This window comes from Physella acuta, unplaced genomic scaffold (genome assembly GCF_028476545.2).
Source record: "Physella acuta isolate Inbredline_101_S28 unplaced genomic scaffold, ASM2847654v3 ptg000824l, whole genome shotgun sequence".
NCBI classification, from domain to species: domain Eukaryota; kingdom Metazoa; phylum Mollusca; class Gastropoda; family Physidae; genus Physella; species Physella acuta.
In genome coordinates this window covers 344,984-368,251 of record NW_026732342.1, presented here as the reverse complement: position 1 = coordinate 368,251, position 23,268 = coordinate 344,984, and the positions used below count along the sequence as shown (strand labels likewise).

At 41.2% G+C, this 23,268-nt stretch overlaps 1 protein-coding gene across 1 annotated transcript in view; it reads right to left on the bottom strand.

Moving 5' to 3' along the window:
* Nucleotides 1–4,629: 4,629 nt before the first annotated feature.
* LOC131951747 (cadherin-87A-like) overlaps nt 4,630–23,268 on the bottom strand; it is a 64,115-nt gene continuing 45,476 nt past the window's right edge. Inside the window, 11 exon segments of the mRNA XM_059314130.1 lie at nt 4,630–5,595; nt 5,779–5,929; nt 6,106–6,267; nt 6,418–6,481; nt 8,085–8,212; nt 8,687–8,822; nt 8,912–9,007; nt 9,818–9,906; nt 21,402–21,634; nt 22,048–22,296; nt 22,881–23,025. Of these exon segments, the coding sequence (XP_059170113.1) occupies nt 5,474–5,595; nt 5,779–5,929; nt 6,106–6,267; nt 6,418–6,481; nt 8,085–8,212; nt 8,687–8,822; nt 8,912–9,007; nt 9,818–9,906; nt 21,402–21,634; nt 22,048–22,296; nt 22,881–23,025 (1,575 nt within the window). The 3' untranslated portion in view covers nt 4,630–5,473.

Below are 23,268 nucleotides of genomic sequence, written 5' to 3'. Positions count from 1 at the left end.
TGTTGATATCAAATTCCAATGTTCAAAAGTCATAAGTTTGAAAATATTTGTTGATATCAAATTCCAATGTTCAAAAGTCATAAGTTTAAAAATATTTGTTGATATCAAATTCCAATGTTCAAAAGTCATAAGTTTGAAAATTGTGCTTGACACTTGAAGAAAAGACAACTCTAGAGCACAGACACGTAAACATTATGGGACTCAATAACACAGTTGGGTATGACCTCCATATAGACACACTAGGACATATCCTCTGTACTATACAGGATTTTATTTAATAAACTTGACAAAGCTGTTTGTCCTTTAAAAAAATATTTCTGAATGTAAGGACACAACAATTGGGCCCCCAAACTTCAACCATTGGGCCCCTATACTACAAAAATTGGGCTCTCATTAAGTGCCTCATTATATAGTCACTGGGATGCTGTGACCTGACCTAGAACACTGGTTTATATCCAACATCCATGGGACCCCACTGGACTAGACCTAGAACACTGGTTTATATCCAACATCCATGGGACCCCACTGGACTAGACCTAGAACACTGGTTTATATCCAACATCCATGGGACCCCACTGGACTAGACCTAGAACACTGGTTTATATCCAACATCCATGGGACCCCACTGGACTAGACCTAGAACACTGGTTTATATCCAACATCCATGGGACCCCACTGGACTAGACCTAGAACACTGGTTTATATCCAACATCCATGGGACCCCACTGACCTAGAACACTGGTTTATATCCAACATCCATGGGACCCCACTGGACTAGACCTAGAACACTGGTTTATATCCAACATCCATGGGACCCCACTGGAGGACAGGTGCTGTTTTCTCCTAAAAGAAGAATTTCAAGCTAAATGAATGTCAATCTAAAAATAAACTGATTTTGCCAATGAAGTGAGACTTGATGGAATGAGTCAGATGTGAATAAAACTTGTATTCCATAGTTCTAGCACTCAGCTCAGTCACTCACAGACCTGCATACACCACAAAGCTTAAAGAGAGATCAATTTGCTTGTTAAACTATACATTCAAACCACAAGACTTCCTCAGAGAATCGATGTGATTGCTATAGCCCTTTTAGCCCAGTAGATATCTTCCTTTTATTACTTGCTTGTTATCACTGTTTCAACCAATTGTTTTAAAATAATTTGGCCGTATGGTATTCAAAGATATACATGGGACTCAAATCATGAGTTCCTGCAACATGATGTGCTCAAAGAAGTCTGTACCCCCAGAACCCACTATGCCATTACCAATGTCAGGTTTATTCTTCAGTTGTCTAATTTAGGTAGTTCCTGTGTTGTTTACTTAAGATAGTGGTCTATCTAATTTAAGTAGTTCCTGTATTGTTTACTTGAGATAGTGGTCTATCTAATTTAAGTAGTTCCTGTATTGTTTACTTGAGATAGTGGTCTATCTAATTTAAGTAGTTCCTGTATTGTTTACTTGAGATAGTGGTCTATCTAATTTAGGTAGTTCCTGTGTTGTTTACTTGAGATAGTGGTCTATCTAATTTAAGTAGTTCCTGTATTGTTTACTTGAGATAGTGGTCTATCTAATTTAAGTAGTTCCTGTATTGTTTACTTGAGATAGTGGTCTATCTAATTTAAGTAGTTCCTGTATTGTTTACTTGAGATAGTGGTCTATCTAATTTAGGTAGTTCCTGTGTTGTTTACTTGAGATAGTGGTCTATCTAATTTAAGTAGTTCCTGTATTGTTTACTTGAGATAGTGGTCTATCTAATTTAAGTAGTTCCTGTATTGTTTACTTGAGATAGTGGTCTATCTAATTTAAGTAGTTCCTGTATTGTTTACTTGAGATAGTGGTCTATCTAATTTAAGTAGTTCCTGTATTGTTTACTTGAGATAGTGGTCTATCTAATTTTAGTAGTTCCTGTATTGTTTACTTGAGATAGTGGTCTATCTAATTCAAGTAGTTCCTGTAAAACAAATCACATGAATGGTCATCATTTTATTGGGGATTTGAGTGCTAAAATTCAGCTTTAATTGTCAACATTTTCCTGGGAATTGAGTACTAAGATTGACCTCAATCTATTTCAGTTTGATGTGAGCCCTTTTGTCTGGAGCCATTTTGTCTTGGGTCATTTGATTGTTTTTAGGCCAATGTGTTTTTAAAAAAAAGATTGTATAAGAGCTGAATGAATGATTGTGATCAATTGATTGAGCAGTTTTTTGTTCATACATTCAAAGATGATGGAACCTGGACCATACGAGTATGTTATGTTCAACATAAGTAAGTCAGTCAAGTGTTTGTGAAGTCAGTCAGTGTAGCTAACTGAAACAGTATGCAAGTTATTTGGTATTTTAGTATTTTTAGAAACCAGAAATTGATATCAGAAGTCACTAAAACATTGTACGTGCTTTTATAAGTTTTAAGGTCTAACTAGACTTACCCCGTCATCCCTTGGATAACTGAGGGTTTCGGGGGTCATCCATAAATGACATCACGTCTGTCACTTATCATCACAAAATAACCAGACCCCACATTAAAAAAGACGTTTTTTATCTTTTAAAAACACCGATTTTGGCTGAGCATAGGTCTGACCACACTATCCCTTCATATACTGATGTCACAGGAAACCTACTCAACTCTACTTCACCTGCCCAATGTCCCGCCAAGTCTCAGACAACATGTTTTTATTGTTTAAAAAAACTATTCCAGCCTAGCATGTCTCTGACCACAACTATCCCTTCATATGCTAGGACAAAAAACAGATGAACTCTACTTCACCTGCCCTGTATCATGCCAAGTTTAGATAGGCAACTTTATCGGTCACCACTAAAAAAAAAAAATCGACATTTTTTTTTTAACATTGACATGATGTGTCTAGAACCCGTGCCACTCGCATGAAAGCCTAACACACTAACAACTTATCTATCTAGATTCGTGACATCACTATGTTTTTGTTTGTGCTATATAATAATACATTGAGTCTCCTTATTCAACTTGATTTACGTGCATAGGCCCTATCTCTAGATTTAACTTAATTTAAGTCTAGTAATAGTAACTTTCAACTTAAATTTTATCTTAAAGTAGCCAATAGACACCAGTGATTTGATGAAAATCCTTCCGTAATGTTGTTGACATGGAATAAAAATGTGCTTTTTTAGATTCAGGACCGTAAAAAATAATAAAAGATAAAATTTTATTAAAAACTTAAGCCTAAAATTAATTCAGAAATTTAATATTTTTAGAATCAATGCTATACAAGTTGTAAACAAAATAACTATGAAGTGGGGCTGTCAGAAATCGATCACGGAGTTCCTTTACAGCCAATCAATGTTTGTCTTACGAAAGTGAAACATCGGGTTATAACTTAGGCTTGATGAAAATAAATAGAAATGTATCCTTAAACTCAACAAATTATTTTCAAGTTCTCTGGATCTGCAACTTGTATAGAATGTATAGCATTGATTCTAAAAAGGAATCTCGTCAACTCGCTGTGTCCAATATTGGCGGAAATCATTCAAATGTGAGCATAAACCTGTACACACAATGTAATACTTGTGTCAAATTTCATCCACCTTAACATTTTAGAAACAGGAAGTAGTGTAAGTACATTTTCAGGTTACCAGAAATCCTTTAAAAGTTAATACAGAACTATCCATCAGATATTCTACTTATGTAGGAAATTTCTTCAACAATACTGTACAGTATTTATCGTGTTCACAGACAAAACTAAATTTTCCCGGATCTAGAACGATGTACAACATTAAAACATGTCAAAATTTCAATTAAGATTTTTGCATGATTACAATACATCCTTTGTATTCCGTATATGATAGAGTGGGGAGGTGTAAAACTGCAAAAACTATTCAAATTTTATTGAATGTTTCTGCACCATCACAATATTTTCTCATTACTCTGTAGACCTGACAAATGGCAAAGACCAAAAAAGCCTCTCTGTGTGTGAGTGTGTGTGTAACTCATTGGAGAGTTGAAAATGGCAATGATAAACTGTCATTTAATATGGCAAAAGAAAATGTTGTTAGCATAAAAAAGATGTATGTAACTACATGGCTTTTATATGTAACTACAGGGCTTTTGTATGTAACTAAAGGGCTTTACTGAGCACATTCAGCACTGGTGGATACCAGACTTGCTTTGGGGAAAGTAAAGGCAGCTGGACATAGGGCATTGTGAGAAACATAAACTCTACTTCATCTGCCCAATGGATTACTAGGTCTTAAAAGGAAACCTTGTACAGCTTTAAAAGGAAACCTTGTACAGCTTTAAAAAAAAAGATGACTCCAGACTTCCCTCAGATTGTCCTGTGTCACACAAGCAGCTACATTTCTTGACGACATACAGACTATAGTTTTAATTTCTGTATCTCATCTGGATGTAACACTGGGGTTAATCTGCATTGCATTGTGTTGCTTTCAGTTCTAGATTCTCTAACACTAGCTCATCTACAATGGCACCATGGAATCATCTCCCTTTTTGTTATTCTTAGCAACATTTAACTTGCATTGTCATGGGCAATGCATTTCCATGGTAAGAATTCACTCAAACAGTGTTGAACAGAATCCTAGTGAGTTAAAGATTTGAACAAACAAGAGCATAAGCTTGTATAAAAACAACTCAACATCAAGCTAATTAGAAAAATAGGAATGTATTTGGTTAAAATTGCATTACATTTTCAAATATTAAAATTTAGCATTAATTGCTATAAATATAAAATGTGTTGTCTATTAATAAATATGTAGTACATCTAGAGATCAGGAAAAGACCCATGGCATCAAGAGGTCAACACACCTGTCAACACACCTGTTGGTGCACCTGTCAACACACCTGTTGGCGCACCTGTCAACACACCTGTTGGTGCACCTGTCAACACACCTGTTGGTGCATCTGTCAACACACCTGTTGGTGCACCTGCCAACACACCTGTTGGTGCACCTGTCAACACACCTTTAGATGTCTAGAACATGAATGAAATATTTACATCTTGTTACCAAGTTACAATCCAAGTACATCTTAAGTAGAGTAGAAATAAACACATCAAGTCATTGGCTCATCAAAACAATTGAAAACTAACACAACCATTGGATTGGCTAACTAACACAACCATTAGATTGGCCAACTAACACAACCATTGGATTGGCCAACTAACACAACCATTGGATTGGCCAACTAACACAAACATTAGATTGGCCATCAAACAACCATTGGCCATCTATTCTGATTCCTAGTTGTCACCCAACTTGAGATGACATTTACATGACACTGTACAACTGACTTTGTACACCTGACATAGTCTGCCAATAGTGTACATGCAATCTATTAGTGAGATGTACAAGTGTACATGCAATCTATTAGTGAGATGTACAAGCTTTGAGTGAAAAAATGACATTTAACAAATGACACATGTAACACATGACATTTAACAAATGACACATGACATATAAACTAATACATGTCCAGGCTGGGAGAGACCTCAGTTGGAGCTGTGACCACTTTTACGGCTGCCAGCAGGACTGGAAGCTGGGCTGGAAGCTGGGCTGGAAGCTGGGGAGTCATCTTTTATAACTGTCTCTATCTCCCCTTCATCCAGTGCATCTGGGAATGGATGTGTTTATTTCATTCTATCTATCTCTATATTACACTGGCATATATCATCTATCTATTTATATCAATATATATTTCTTTATCCCTACCTATCTATATATATTTCTCTGTATTCATCTCCCTCTATTTTTATTTTTTATTAAGAGCATCCACCGCCCCCCCCCTCCCATTTACATGGTTGTCCATGGTGCCTGTCGTCCACAAGATGGCTGACTATCTTGTCCTCAAACTCAGGCTCAAAGTGTCGAGGTTCCTGGTGCTGGCTGGCTGCTGGCAGGACCTCTGTCTCAATCACTGGTTCAGGTTCTAGCCAGGTTCTTGCAGGCTAGGTGACAGTGTGACATTATGTACATCAGAAGACATTTAACGTACATAGGAGAGTTATTTTATAGCCAAGATGTGTACATGGGATGATGTGTGCATGGGATGATGTGTACATGGGATGAACATTTGGGAAATGTCACATGATATACAGTGTGTATTTATGTCAGATGGACTGACCTCAGGCGGAGGTAGGTCCTCCACATGTTGAACATGCACTGGGCTGTGTGCCACAACCACTGGGCTGTGTGGCTTGGAGATAATTGGTTTCTTAGCGACCACAGCATATTCACCCATGTCATCATCAGGCTGGTAGGCTGGATTCACAGCAGACTGTACCGGCTGAAGAGTAAAGACAACTTGGTTGTACCACCCACCTGAGACAACATGTACCACCCACCTGAGACAACATGTACCACCCACCTGAGACAACATGTACCACCCACCTGAGACAACATGTACCACCCACCTGAGACAACATGTACCACCCACCTGTGGAACCAAATGCACTTGCGTGTGTTGTTCGGCTCTGATCTTTGCTGTCTTCTTCTTTTTCCTACATAAAACAATCATGATAACAGAAATCCTATGAAAACAATCATGATTACAGAATAAAATCCTATGCAAACAATCATGATTACAGGAATCCTATGCAAAATCATCCTGATATATAAAAGCCCATGTACGCATTCTCTCTCTCTCTCTCTGTCCGCAAAATATTTTCGCAGGGTATCACATTAGAATCTTAACTTGATACAGACTTTTGTTGAAAATAATGTGGTAGATGTTTTAAATGTATAACCAACATTTTATTTAAAGAAGAAAAAATAAAGGCATATTCGAATGTAGAAAACGGTTTTAATTATGCAACAGGAAAAGTGTTTATAGTTGTGAAAAAGAACCCATGAAACAATGACGTCACTAATGTTTATACATTAACTAATGACATCATCTGCCGAGTTTAGAATAAAAAGAAATTAACTATTTCATTCAAATTTGATTTAGATCTATGTACACTATGAAATGTATACAATACAATATTTCCTACCTAAACTTACAATTTTTTTTTATCTATTTGGATTCTAGATCTAGAGATTCTAGATCTAGACTAGATCTAAATCTACGCAAAAACTAGATGTTGACGCTAAGATCTAGATTTAGACTCTATCTACTCTAGAATCTATTCCAAAAATAAATTTCTATATTAAACTATTTCAGGCCTTAATTATTTTATAGAAATCTTTGTTTGTTTAGCTATGGAACTGGCTAATTTGGGATAAAAAAAATTAATTTGAAAGAATAGGCATATTCGCGTAAGTTAAGTTTTTTAAATACGTCTCTCATTCTCCATATTTTATAAGGTGCCGAAATAGCTGGGATGATAGTGTACTTGATACCACGCAGGTGGTGCGGGATCGAGACACACCAAGTCAAACTTAATTTTTTATTTTTTTAATATGTGAATCTTCCGATTTAAGACTATAAAGAAAGGAACTACTTCATTCAAATTTGTTTTAGATCTAGATCTATAGATCTACTCATCAAGACGTACGCTATGAAATATATACAATTCTATCGGTCAAACTAATACACATTACTTAAAAATAACATAATGACCATTGAATAGCCAGATTTTTAACGGAATCATTTAAGTCACTTAATCAGTGTGTGCCTATGTTATGTTAAATGTGTCGGATTTTTAGCTAATTAGATTTCTTTGCTTTGTCATTAATATCGTTCAGCGTGTAGTAAAGCGCATTGCGTTTTGACCAATAACTATTTTATAAATTATTTTTCTCAAACAAGTACAACATTTTAAAATATATAGGTCTATAATTCACGTGAAATGGGTACCGATGGCTAATGTTCATAGAAATCCTTTGCAAACAATCATGTTTATAGAAATACTTTGCAAACAATCATGTTTACAGAAATCTTGTGCAAACAATCATGTTTACAGAAATCTTGTGCAAACAATCAAGTTTACAGAAATCTTGTGCAAACAATCATGTTTACAGAAATCTTGTGCAAACAATCATGTTTACAGAAATCTTGTGCAAACAATCATGTTTACAGAAATCTTGTGCAAACAATCATGTTTTCAGAAATCTTGTGCAAACAATCATGTTTACAGAAATCAAGTTGAGATGTCTACTTACGAGCTCCTGATACACAGACAGGCTATGATAAACAAAACAATGGCTAGGAAAATGAGAAGGATGGTGATGATGAGTATTGCTAGCACAGCGTCTTCCTTCAGGATAAATTCTCCATCGTCACCTTTTGCCTGCCAGTGGAAAAAATTCTTTCAAATAATAAAATGTGTACAAAATACATGTACAACTTTAAAATTAGATGGCTGATAAAAAGTTGAAATTAAACAAAACTTGAAAGGTGTTTTACCTCAACATTAGTGACATAGATGGAATCATAGATGGAGCTTACCTCAACATTTGTGACAATGATGGAGCTTACCTCAACATTTGTGACATAGACGGAGCTTACCTCAACATTTGTGACATAGATGGAATCATAGACGGAGCTTACCTCAACATTTGTGACATAGACGGAGCTTACCTCAACATTTGTGACATAGATGGAATCATAGACGGAGCTTACCTCAACATTAGTGACAGATGGAGCTTACCTCAACATTAGTGACATAGATGGAATCATAGATGGAGCTTACCTCAACATAAGTGACATAGATGGAGCTTACCTCAACATTTGTGACATAGATGGAATCATAGACGAAGCTTACCTCAACATTTGTGACATAGATGGAATCATAGACGGAGCCAGATGAAGATTTTTTCTGCTCTATCAGGCTGCTGAGCTGGGCCGCGGTGTACAGACTGCCTGAGCGTGGGTTGACAGCAGCCAAAATAACATCAGTCCTGTGGATGGTCAAAGGTTAATTAGTGCAAGTTGATGGCAGCCAAAATAACATGTCCTGTGGAGAACTTACATTGTGTGGAAAACTTACATTTGGGGGTTCTGAGTTCCATCAGACTCTACATGAGTTCTCATGCTACTGATACAGGCAAACAGGATGTCCTGAGGTGCAGAGTCTTGGACAGTCCTGAGGAAAAAATTGTGTGTTTTCTTAGCCTGTCTATAGTGGTTTTGCTACATGTCACTTATTAGTTTATGGGACGGAGTGGTCTAGCGGTAGAGAGCTGGACTCGTAACCCGTAAGTCTCGAGTTCGAAGTTCAAGTCAGTAGTCTTACCCTGGGTCAACCCAACTCTGATGGGTACCTAACTCACGTTAGGGAAAGTAAAGGCGGCTGGGTATAGTGCTGACCACACTATCTCTTCATACTTTTCTTGCCCCATAGACCGTCAGGTTTGAAAGGGAGACTTTACTTTTTACTTATTAGTTTCCTCTCACCTGTAAGTTACCTGTTACCTGTAAGTTACCTGTCATGTGGTGATGTTACCTGTCACCTGTAAGTTACCTGTCACCTGTAAGTTACCTGTCACCTGTAAGTTACCTGTCACCTGTAAGTTACCTGTCACCTGTAAGTTACCTGTCACCTGTAAGTTACCTGTCACCTGTAAGTTACCTGTCACCTGTAAGTTACCTGTCACCTGTAAGTTACCTGTCACCTGTAAATTACCTGTCACCTGTAAATTACCTGTCACCTGTTAGTTGCCTGTCACCTGTAAATTACCTGTCACCTGTAAATTACCTGTCACCTCAGTCACCTGTAAGTTACCTGTCACCTGTAAATTACCTGTCACCTGTAAATTACCTGTCACCTCAGTCACCTGTAAGTTACCTGTCACCTGTAAATTACCTGTCACCTGTAAGTTACCTGTCACCTGTAAATTTCCTGTCACCTGTAAATTACCTGTCACCTGTTAGTTGCCTGTCACCTGTAAATTACCTAATGAGCTGCTGCTTGAAGGGCTGAACATCCTCAATGGGTCTGTTGATTCTCATATTGACCAAGTTCGAAGGTGACATCACAGCTATCTACACATTCATAAGATAATAAACTTGTAATAGTGCTGATGTAGATGTGGGGGTGTAGATGTGTTGATGTAGATGTGGTGATGTAGATGTGGTGATGTAGATGTGGTGATGTAGATGTGGTGATGTAGATGTGGTGATGTAGATGTGGTGATGTAGATGTGGTGATGTAGGTGTGGTGATGTAGATGTGGTGATGTAGATGTGGTGATGTAGATGTGGTGATGTAGATGTGGTGATGTAGGTGTGGTGATGTAGATGTGGTGATGTAGGTGTGGTGATGTAGATGTGGTGATGTAGATGTGGTGATGTAGATGTGATGTAGGTGTGGTGATGTAGATGTGGTGATGTAGGTGTGGTGATGTAGGTGTGGTGATGTAGATGTGGTGATGTAGATGTGGTGATGTAGGTGTGGTGATGTAGGTGTGGTGATGTAGATGTGGTGATGTAGATGTGGTGATGTAGATGTGGTGATGTAGATGTGGTGATGTAGATGTGGTGATGTAGGTGTGGTGATGTAGGTGTGGTGATGTAGGTGTGGTGATGTAGATGTGGTGATGTAGATGTGGTGATGTAGGTGTGGTGATGTAGATGTGGTGATGTAGATGTGGTGATGTAGGTGTGGTGATGTAGATGTGATGATGTAGATGTGGTGATGTAGATGTGGTGATGTAGATGTGGTGATGTAGATGTGATGTAGGTGTGGTGATGTAGATGTGGTGATGTAGGTGTGGTGATGTAGGTGTGGTGATGTAGATGTGATGTAGATGTGGTGATGTAGATGTGGTGATGTAGATGTGGTGATGTAGGTGTGGTGATGTAGATGTGATGATGTAGATGTGGTGATGTAGATGTGATGTAGGTGTGGTGATGTAGATGTGGTGATGTAGGTGTGGTGATGTAGATGTGGTGATGTAGATGTGGTGATGTAGATGTGGTGATGTAGATGTGGTGATGTAGATGTGGTGATGTAGATGTGATGTAGGTGTGGTGATGTAGGTGTCGTGATGTAGGTGTGGTGATGTAGGTGTGGTGATGTAGGTGTGGTGATGTAGATGTGGTGATGTAGGTGTCGTGATGTAGGTGTGGTGATGTAGATATGGTGATGTAGGTGTGGTGATGTAGATGTGGTGATGTAGATATGGTGATGTAGGTGTGGTGATGTAGATAAGGTGATGTAGATGTGGTGATGTAAATGTGGTGATGTAGGTGTGGTGATGTAGATGTGGTGATGTAGATGTGGTGATGTAGGTGTGGTGATGTAGATGTGGTGATGTAGGTGTGGTGATGTAGATGTGGTGATGTAGATGTGGTGATGTAGATGTGATGTAGGTGTGGTGATGTAGATGTGGTGATGTAGGTGTGGTGATGTAGGTGTGGTGATGTAGATGTGGTGATGTAGGTGTGGTGATGTAGGTGTGGTGATGTAGATGTGGTGATGTAGATGTGGTGATGTAGATGTGGTGATGTAGATGTGGTGATGTAGATGTGGTGATGTAGGTGTGGTGATGTAGGTGTGGTGATGTAGGTGTGGTGATGTAGATGTGGTGATGTAGATGTGGTGATGTAGGTGTGGTGATGTAGATGTGGTGATGTAGATGTGGTGATGTAGGTGTGGTGATGTAGATGTGATGATGTAGATGTGGTGATGTAGATGTGGTGATGTAGATGTGATGTAGGTGTGGTGATGTAGATGTGGTGATGTAGGTGTGGTGATGTAGGTGTGGTGATGTAGATGTGGTGATGTAGATGTGGTGATGTAGATGTGGTGATGTAGGTGTGGTGATGTAGATGTGATGATGTAGATGTGGTGATGTGGATGTGGTGATGTAGATGTGATGTAGGTGTGGTGATGTAGATGTGGTGATGTAGGTGTGGTGATGTAGATGTGGTGATGTAGATATGGTGATGTAGGTGTGGTGATGTAGATAAGGTGATGTAGATGTGGTGATGTAAATGTGGTGATGTAGGTGTGGTGATGTAGATGTGGTGATGTAGATGTGGTGATGTAGGTGTGGTGATGTAGATGTGGTGATGTAGGTGTGGTGATGTAGATGTGGTGATGTAGATGTGGTGATGTAGATGTGGTGATGTAGGTGTGGTGATGTAGATGTGGTGATGTAGATGTGGTGATGTAGATGTGATGTAGGTGTGGTGATGTAGATGTGGTGATGTAGGTGTGGTGATGTAGGTGTGGTGATGTAGATGTGGTGATGTAGGTGTGGTGATGTAGGTGTGGTGATGTAGATGTGGTGATGTAGATGTGGTGATGTAGATGTGGTGATGTAGATGTGGTGATGTAGATGTGGTGATGTAGGTGTGGTGATGTAGGTGTGGTGATGTAGGTGTGGTGATGTAGATGTGGTGATGTAGATGTGGTGATGTAGGTGTGGTGATGTAGATGTGGTGATGTAGATGTGGTGATGTAGGTGTGGTGATGTAGATGTGATGATGTAGATGTGGTGATGTAGATGTGGTGATGTAGATGTGATGTAGGTGTGGTGATGTAGATGTGGTGATGTAGGTGTGGTGATGTAGGTGTGGTGATGTAGATGTGGTGATGTAGATGTGGTGATGTAGATGTGGTGATGTAGGTGTGGTGATGTAGATGTGATGATGTAGATGTGGTGATGTGGATGTGGTGATGTAGATGTGATGTAGGTGTGGTGATGTAGATGTGGTGATGTAGGTGTGGTGATGTAGATGTGGTGATGTAGATGTGGTGATGTAGATGTGGTGATGTAGATGTGGTGATGTAGATGTGGTGATGTAGATGTGATGTAGGTGTGGTGATGTAGGTGTCGTGATGTAGGTGTGGTGATGTAGGTGTGGTGATGTAGGTGTGGTGATGTAGATGTGGTGATGTAGGTGTCGTGATGTAGGTGTGGTGATGTAGATATGGTGATGTAGGTGTGGTGATGTAGATGTGGTGATGTAGATATGGTGATGTAGGTGTGGTGATGTAGATAAGGTGATGTAGATGTGGTGATGTAAATGTGGTGATGTAGGTGTGGTGATGTAGATGTGGTGATGTAGGTGTGGTGATGTAGATGTGGTGATGTAGATGTGGTGACGTAGGTGTGGTGATGTAGATGTGGTGATGTAGGTGTGGAGATGTAGGTGTGGTGATGTAGGTGTGGTGATGTAGATGTGGTGATGTAGATGTGGTGATGTAGGTGTGGTGATGTAGATGTGGTGATGTAGATGTGGTGATGTAGGTGTGATGTAGATGTGGTGATGTAGATATGATGTAGATGTGGTGATGTAGGTGTGGTGATGTAGATAAGGTGATGTAGATGTGGTGATGTAGGTGTGATGTAGATGTGGTGATGTAGGTGTGGTGATGTAGATGTGGTGATGTAGATGTGGTGATGTAGATGTGGTGATGTAGATGTGGTGATTTAGGTGTGGTGATGTAGGTGTGGAGATGTAGGTGTGATGTAGATGTGGTGATGTAGATATGGTGATGTAGATGTGATGTAGATGTGGTGATGTAGGTGTGGTGATGTAGATGTGATGTAGGTGTGGTGATGTAGATGTGGTGATGTAGGTGTGGTGATGTAGGTGTGGTGATGTAGGTGTGGTGATGTAGGTGTGGTGATGTAGATGTGGTGATGTAGATGTGGTGATGTAGGTGTGATGTAGATGTGGTGATGTAGGTGTGGTGATGTAGATGTGGTGATGTAGATGTGGTGATGTAGATGTGGTGATGTAGATGTGGTGATTTAGGTGTGGTGATGTAGGTGTGGTGATGTAGATGTGATGATGTAGATGTGGTGATGTAGATGTGGTGATGTAGATGTGATGTAGGTGTGGTGATGTAGATGTGGTGATGTAGGTGTGGTGATGTAGGTGTGGTGATGTAGATGTGATGTAGATGTGGTGATGTAGATGTGGTGATGTAGATGTGGTGATGTAGGTGTGGTGATGTAGATGTGATGATGTAGATGTGGTGATGTAGATGTGGTGATGTAGATGTGATGTAGGTGTGGTGATGTAGATGTGGTGATGTAGGTGTGGTGATGTAGATGTGGTGATGTAGATGTGGTGATGTAGATGTGGTGATGTAGATGTGGTGATGTAGATGTGGTGATGTAGATGTGATGTAGGTGTGGTGATGTAGGTGTCGTGATGTAGGTGTGGTGATGTAGGTGTGGTGATGTAGGTGTGGTGATGTAGATGTGGTGATGTAGGTGTCGTGATGTAGGTGTGGTGATGTAGATATGGTGATGTAGGTGTGGTGATGTAGATGTGGTGATGTAGATATGGTGATGTAGGTGTGGTGATGTAGATAAGGTGATGTAGATGTGGTGATGTAAATGTGGTGATGTAGGTGTGGTGATGTAGATGTGGTGATGTAGGTGTGGTGATGTAGATGTGGTGATGTAGATGTGGTGACGTAGGTGTGGTGATGTAGATGTGGTGATGTAGGTGTGGAGATGTAGGTGTGGTGATGTAGGTGTGGTGATGTAGATGTGGTGATGTAGATGTGGTGATGTAGGTGTGGTGATGTAGATGTGGTGATGTAGATGTGGTGATGTAGGTGTGATGTAGATGTGGTGATGTAGATATGATGTAGATGTGGTGATGTAGGTGTGGTGATGTAGATAAGGTGATGTAGATGTGGTGATGTAGGTGTGATGTAGATGTGGTGATGTAGGTGTGGTGATGTAGATGTGGTGATGTAGATGTGGTGATGTAGATGTGGTGATGTAGATGTGGTGATTTAGGTGTGGTGATGTAGGTGTGGAGATGTAGGTGTGATGTAGATGTGGTGATGTAGATATGGTGATGTAGATGTGATGTAGATGTGGTGATGTAGGTGTGGTGATGTAGATGTGATGTAGGTGTGGTGATGTAGATGTGGTGATGTAGGTGTGGTGATGTAGGTGTGGTGATGTAGGTGTGGTGATGTAGGTGTGGTGATGTAGATGTGGTGATGTAGATGTGGTGATGTAGGTGTGGTGATGTAGATGTGGTGATGTAGGTGTGATGTAGATGTGGTGATGTAGGTGTGGTGATGTAGATGTGGTGATGTAGATGTGGTGATGTAGATGTGGTGATGTAGATATGGTGATGTAGGTGTGGTGATGTAGATGTGGTGATGTAGATGTGGTGATGTAGATGTGGTGATGTAGGTGTGGTGATGTAGATGTGGTGATGTAGGTGTGGTGATGTAGATGTGGTGATGTAGGTGTGATGTAGATGTGGTGATGTAGGTGTGGTGATGTAGATGTGGTGATGTAGATGTGGTGATGTAGATGTGGTGATGTAGATGTGGTGATGTAGATGTGATGTAGGTGTGGTGATGTAGATGTGGTGATGTAGGTGTGGTGATGTAGATGTGGTGATGTAGGTGTGGTTATGTAGATGTGGTGATGTAGATATGGTGATGTAGATGTGGTGATGTAGGTGTGGTGATGTAGATGTGGTGATGTAGATGTGGTGATGTAGGTGTGGTGATGTAGATGTGGTGATGTAGGTGTGATATAGATGTGGTGATGTAGGTGTGATATAGATGTGGTGATGTAGATGTGATGATGTAGATGTGGTGATGTAGGTGTGGTGATGTAGATGTGGTGATGTAGGTGTGGTGATGTAGATGTGATGATGTAGATGTGGTGATGTAGATGTGGTGATGTAGATGTGATGTAGGTGTGGTGATGTAGATGTGGTGATGTAGGTGTGGATGTAGGTGTGGTGATGTAGATGTGATGTAGATGTGGTGATGTAGATGTGGTGATGTAGATGTGGTGATGTAGATGTGGTGATGTAGGTGTGGTGATGTAGATGTGATGATGTAGATGTGGTGATGTAGATGTGGTGATGTAGATGTGATGTAGGTGTGGTGATGTAGATGTGGTGATGTAGGTGTGGTGATGTAGATGTGGTGATGTAGATGTGGTGATGTAGATGTGGTGATGTAGATGTGGTGATGTAGATGTGGTGATGTAGATGTGATGTAGGTGTGGTGATGTAGGTGTGGTGATGTAGGTGTCATGATGTAGGTGTGGTGATGTAGGTGTGGTGATGTAGGTGTGGTGATGTAGATGTGGTGATGTAGGTGTCGTGATGTAGGTGTGGTGATGTAGATATGGTGATGTAGGTGTGGTGATGTAGATGTGGTGATGTAGATATGGTGATGTAGGTGTGGTGATGTAGATGTGGTGATGTAGATGTGGTGATGTAGATGTGGTGATGTAGGTGTGGTGATGTAGATGTGGTGATGTAGGTGTGGTGATGTAGATGTGGTGATGTAGATGTGGTGATGTAGGTGTGGTGATGTAGATGTGGTGATGTAGGTGTGGAGATGTAGGTGTGGTGATGTAGGTGTGGTGATGTAGATGTGGTGATGTAGATGTGGTGATGTAGGTGTGGTGATGTAGATGTGATGTAGATGTGGTGATGTAGATGTGGTGATGTAGGTGTGATGTAGATGTGGTGATGTAGGTGTGGAGATGTAGGTGTGATGTAGATGTGGTGATGTAGATGTGATGTAGATGTGGTGATGTAGGTGTGGTGATGTAGATAAGGTGATGTAGGTGTGATGTAGATGTGGTGATGTAGGTGTGGTGATGTAGATGTGGTGATGTAGATGTGGTGATGTAGATGTGGTGATGTAGATGTGGTGATGTAGGTGTGGTGATGTAGATGTGGTGATGTAGGTGTGGAGATGTAGGTGTGATGTAGATGTGGTGATGTAGATGTGGTGATGTAGATGTGATGTAGATGTGGTGATGTAGGTGTGGTGATGTAGATGTGATGTAGGTGTGGTGATGTAGATGTGGTGATGTAGGTGTGGTGATGTAGGTGTGGTGATGTAGGTGTGGTGATGTAGGTGTGGTGATGTAGATGTGGTGATGTAGGTGTGGTGATGTAGATGTGGTGATGTAGGTGTGATGTAGATGTGGTGATGTAGGTGTGGTGATGTAGATGTGGTGATGTAGATGTGGTGATGTAGATGTGGTGATGTAGATATGGTGATGTAGGTGTGGTGATGTAGATGTGGTGATGTAGATGTGGTGATGTAGATGTGGTGATGTAGGTGTGGTGATGTAGATGTGGTGATGTAGGTGTGGTGATGTAGATGTGGTGATGTAGGTGTGATGTAGATGTGGTGATGTAGGTGTGGTGATGTAGATGTGGTGATGTAGATGTGGTGATGTAGATGTGGTGATGTAGATGTGATGTAAGTGTGGTGATGTAGATGTGGTGATGTAGGTGTGGTGATGTAGATGTGGTGATGTAGGTGTGGTTATGTAGATGTGGTGATGTAGATGTGGTGATGTAGATGTGGTGATGTAGGTGTGGTGATGTAGATGTGGTGATGTAGATGTGGTGATGTAGATGTGGTGATGTAGGTGTGGTGATGTAGATGTGGTGATGTAGGTGTGATATAGATGTGGTGATGTAGGTGTGATATAGATGTGGTGATGTAGATGTGATGATGTAGATGTGGTGATGTAGGTGTGGTGATGTAGATGTGATGATGTAGATGTGGTGATGTAGATGTGGTGATGTAGATGTGATGTAGGTGTGGTGATGTAGGTGTGGTGATGTAGATGTGGTGATGTAGATGTGGTGATGTAGATGTGGTGATGTAGGTGTGGTGATGTAGGTGTGGTGATGTAGATGTGATGTAGATGTGGTGATGTAGGTGTGGTGATGTAGGTGTGGTGATGTAGGTGTGGTGATGTAGGTGTGGTGATGTAGATGTGGTGATGTAGGTGTGATGTAGATGTGGTGATGTAGATGTGGTGATGTAGATGTGGTGATGTAGATATGGTGATGTAGGTGTGGTGATGTAGGTGTGGTGATGTAGATGTGATGTAGATGTGGTGATGTAGATGTGGTGATGTAGATATGGTGATGTAGGTGTCGTGATGTAGGTGTGGTGATGTAGGTGTGGTGATGTAGATGTGGTGATGTAGATGTGGTGATGTAGATGTGGTGATGTAGATATGGTGATGTAGATGTGGTGATGTAGATGTGGTGATGTAGGTGTGGTGATGTAGATGTGGTGATGTAGGTGTCGTGATGTAGGTGTGGTGATGTAGATGTGGTGATGTAGATGTGGTGATGTAGGTGTGGTGATGTAGGTGTGGTGATGTAGATGTGGTGATGTAGGTGTCGTGATGTAGGTGTGGTGATGTAGATGTGGTGATAAAGATGTGGTGATGTAGGTGTGGTGATGTAGATGTGGTGATGTAGGTGTGGTGATGTAGATGTGGTGATGTAGATGTGGTGATGTAGGTGTGGTGATGTAGATAAGGTGATGTAGATGTGGTGATGTAGATGTGGTGATGTAGATGTGGTGATGTAGATGTGGTGATGTAGATGTGGTGATGTAGGTGTGGTGATGTAGATAAGGTGATGTAGATGTGGTGATGTAGGTGTGGTGATGTAGGTGTGGTGATGTAGATGTGGTGATGTAGATATGGTGATGTAGATGTGGTGATGTAGATGTGGTGATGTAGGTGTGGTGATGTAGATGTGGTGATGTAGGTGTCGTGATGTAGGTGTGGTGATGTAGATGTGGTGATGTAGATGTGGTGATGTAGGTGTGGTGATGTAGGTGTGGTGATGTAGATGTGTGATGTAGGTGTCGTGATGTAGGTGTGGTGATGTAGATGTGGTGATAAAGATGTGGTGATGTAGGTGTGGTGATGTAGATGTGGTGATGTAGGTGTGGTGATGTAGATGTGGTGATGTAGATGTGGTGATGTAGGTGTGGTGATGTAGATAAGGTGATGTAGATGTGGTGATGTAGATGTGGTGATGTAGATGTGGTGATGTAGATGTGGTGATGTAGATGTGGTGATGTAGGTGTGGTGATGTAGATAAGGTGATGTAGATGTGGTGATGTAGATAAGGTGATGTAGATGTGGTGATGTAGGTGTGGTGATGTAGGTGTGGTGATGTAGATGTGGTGATGTAGGTGTGGTGATGTAGATAAGGTGATGTAGATGTGGTGATGTAGATAAGGTGATGTAGATGTGGTGATGTAGGTGTGGTGATGTAGATGTGGTGATGTAGGTGTGGTGATGTAGATGTGGTGATGTAGATGTGGTGATGTAGATGTGGTGATGTAGATGTGGTGATGTAGGTGTGGTGATGTAGATGTGGTGATGTAGGTGTGGTGATGTAGGTGTCGTGATGTAGGTGTGGTGATGTAGATGTGGTGATGTAGGTGTGGTGATATAGATGTGGTGATGTAGGTGTCGTGATGTAGGTGTGGTGATGTAGGTGTGGTGATGTAGATGTGGTGATGTAGGTGTGGTGATGTAGGTGTGGTGATGTAGATGTGGTGATGTAGGTGTCGTGATGTAGATGTGGTGATGTAGGTGTCGTGATGTAGGTGTGGTGATGTAGGTGTGGTGATGTAGATGTGGTGATGTAGGTGTGGTGATGTAGGTGTGGTGATGTAGATGTGGTGATGTAGATGTGGTGATGTAGATGTAGATGTGGTGATGTAGATGTGGTGATGTAGATGTAGATGTGGTGATGTAGATGTGGTGATGTAGGTGTGGTGATGTAGGTGTGGTGATGTAGGTGTGGTGATGTAGGTGTGGTGATGTAGATGTGGTGATGTAGATGTGGTGATGTAGATGTGGTGATGTAGATGTGGTGATGTAGGTGTCGTGATGTAGGTGTGGTGATGTAGGTGTGGTGATGTAGGTGTGGTGATGTAGATGTGGTGATGTAGATGTGGTGATGTAGATGTAGATGTGATGTAGATGTGGTGATGTAGATGTGGTGATGTAGGTGTGGTGGTGTAGGTGTGGTGATGTAGGTGTGGTGATGTAGGTGTGGTGATGTAGATGTGGTGATGTAGATGTGGTGATGTAGGTGTGGTGATGTAGATGTGGTGATGTAGATGTGGTGATGTAGATGTGGTGATGTAGATGTGGTGATGTAGGTGTGGTGATGTAGATGTGGTGATGTAGATGTAGATGTGGTGATGTAGATGTGGTGATGTAGATGTAGATGTGGTGATGTAGATGTGGTGATGTAGGTGTGGTGATGTAGGTGTGGTGATGTAGGTGTGGTGATGTAGGTGTGGTGATGTAGATGTGGTGATGTAGATGTGGTGATGTAGATGTGGTGATGTATGTGTCGTGATGTAGGTGTGGTGATGTAGGTGTGGTGATGTAGGTGTGGTGATGTAGATGTGGTGATGTAGATGTGGTGATGTAGATGTAGATGTGGTGATGTAGATGTGGTGATGTAGATGTAGATGTGGTGATGTAGATGTGGTGATGTAGGTGTGGTGATGTAGGTGTGATGTAGGTGTGGTGATGTAGGTGTGGTGATGTAGATGTGGTGATGTAGATGTGGTGATGTAGGTGTCGTGATGTAGATGTGGTGATGTAGATGTGGTGATGTAGATGTGGTGATGTAGGTGTGGTGATGTAGGTGTGGTGATGTAGATGTGGTGATGTAGATGTGGTGATGTAGATGTGATGATGTAGATGCAGATGTGGTGATGTAGGTGTGGTGATGTAGGTGTGGTGATGTAGGTGTGGTGATGTAGATGTGGTGATGTAGATGTGGTGATGTAGATGTAGATGTGGTGATGTAGATGTGGTGATGTAGATGTGATGATGTAGATGTAGATGTGGTGATGTAGGTGTAGATGTGATGATGTAGATGTAGATGTGGTGATGTAGATGTGGTGATGTAGATGTGATGATGTAGATGTAGATGTGATGATGTAGATGTAGATGTGGTGATGTAGGTGTGGTGATGTAGATGTAGATGTGGTGATGTAGATGTTATGTAGATGTGGTGATGTAGATGTGATGATGTAGATGTAGATGTGGTGATGTAGATGTGGTGATGTAGATGTAGATGTGGTGATGTAGATGTGGTGATGTAGGTGTGGTGATGTAGATGTGATGATGTAGATGTGGTGATGTAGATGTGGTGATGTAGATGTGATGATGTAGATGTAGATGTGGTGATGTAGGAGTGGTGATGTAGGTGTGGTGATGTAGATGTGGTGATGTAGATGTGGTGATGTAGATGTGGTGATGTAGAAGTGGTGATGTAGATGTGGTGATGTAGATGTAGATGTGGTGATGTAGATGTGGTGATGTAGATGTGATGATGTAGAATGTGGTGATGTAGATGTGGTGATGTAGAAGTGGTGATGTAGATGTGGTGATGTAGATGTAGATGTGGTGATGTAGATGTGGTGATGTAGATGTGGTGATGTAGATGTAGATGTGGTGATGTAGATGTGTTGATGTAGATGTGATGATGTAGATGTGGTGATGTAGATGTGGTGATGTAGGTGTGGTAATGTAGATGTAATGATGTAGATGTGGTGATGTAGATGTGGTGATGTAGATGTGGTGATGTAGATGTAGATGTGGTGATGTAGATGTGTTGATGTAGATGTGATGATGTAGATGTGGTGATGTAGATGTGGTGATGTAGGTGTGGTAATGTAGATGTAATGATGTAGATGTGGTGATGTAGATGTGGTGGACTCACAAAGATATTGGCTTGATTTTTGTATTTTCCATCTGAAGCAGAGACAGTGAAGTTGAATTGGCTGCGGCTGTCATCATTGAATGAGATGATGTTAGAGACAGCACCAAAGTCGTCAACCACAAACGCATCAGTTCCTGACAGTGAGTACTTGATCGTTGCACTGTCTCCCTTGTCTTGGTCCGTGGCTGACACAACTAGGATGTCTTGACGGAATGGGGTGTCCTTTGATACACCTACAATGTGACATATGACATTTCAATGACATGCACAAGGGGTCACTTACACTGATAGTACTGGGTCTGTGTGAAGACTGGGGGGGTCACTTACACTGATAGTACTGGGTCTGTGTGAAGACTGGGGGGGGGGGGGTCACTTACACTGATAGTACTGGGGTCTGTGTGAATACAGGGGGGGGGTCACTTACACTGATAGTACTGGGTCTGTGTGAAGACTGGGGGGGTCACTTACACTGATAGTACTGGGTCTGTGTGAAGACAGGGGGGTCACTTACACTGATAGTACTGGGTCTGTGTGAAGACAGGGGGGTCACTTACACTGATAGTACTGGGTCTGTGTGAAGACTGGGGGGGGGTCACTTACACTGATAGTACTGGGTCTGTGTGAAGACTGGGGGGGGGTCACTTACACTGATAGTACTGGGTCTGTGTGAAGACAGGGGGGTTGTCATTGACGTCAGTGACTTGAACAACCACTGGCAGAATGCTTGGGTTCACCTCACGTCTGTAGCGCTGGACCCTGTCGTCATTGTTTGCATTGTAAGCATAGATGTCAAAGTTGAGCTGGGGGTTACTCTCAAAGTCAAGTGACTTGACCAGGTAGATCTGACACGTCAGGTTGTCCACTCGGATGTAGTTGGCAGCGTCATTCAGGCTGGCTGCCAACAGGAACATATTGACATACAAACTACAGTTGCCAACAGGAACATATTGACATACAAACTACAACTGAGAACAGGAACATATTGACATACAAACTACAGCTGAGAACAGGAACATATTGACATACAAACTACAGCTGCGAGCAGGAACAAATTGACATACAAACTACAGCTGCGAGCAGGAACATATTGACATACAAACTACAGGTGAGAATAGGAACATATTGACATACAAACTACAGCTGAGAACAGGAACATATAGACATACAAACTACAGTTGAGAACAGGAACATATTGACATACAAACTACAGCTGCGAGCAGGAACATATTGACATACAAACTACAGTTGAGAACAGGAACATATTGACATACAAACTACAGGTGAGAATAGGAACATATTGACATACAAACTACAGCTGAGAACAGGAACATATAGACATACAAACTACAGGTGAGAACAGGAACATATTGACATACAAACTACATTGAAGAAGTTGAAGCATGACATTGAAGAAGTTAAAGCATGACATTGAAGAAGTTAAAGCATGACATTGAAGAAGTTGAAGCATGACATTGTTACCTAAAAGTCTGTAGTAGATTTTGTTGTTGGCTGTGTCTGAATCAGCATCAGTGGCGTTACATTGGCCGAGTAGAAGGCCTTGTCCGAGGACAGCGGAACCATCGCTGACACTTGTTCCTAGCACCAGAGGGGTCACCACACCATCCTGACAATATAGCAAGATATCACTACACCATCCTGACAATATAGCTAGATATCACTACACCATCCTGACAATATAGCTAGATATCACTACACCATCCTGACAATATAGCAAGACATCACTACACCATCCTGACAATATAGCAAGATATCACTACACCATCCTGACAATATAGCAAGACATCACTACACCATCCTGACAATATAGCAAGAATATAAATAGATTTGAAAATAAAATGTGAATTTC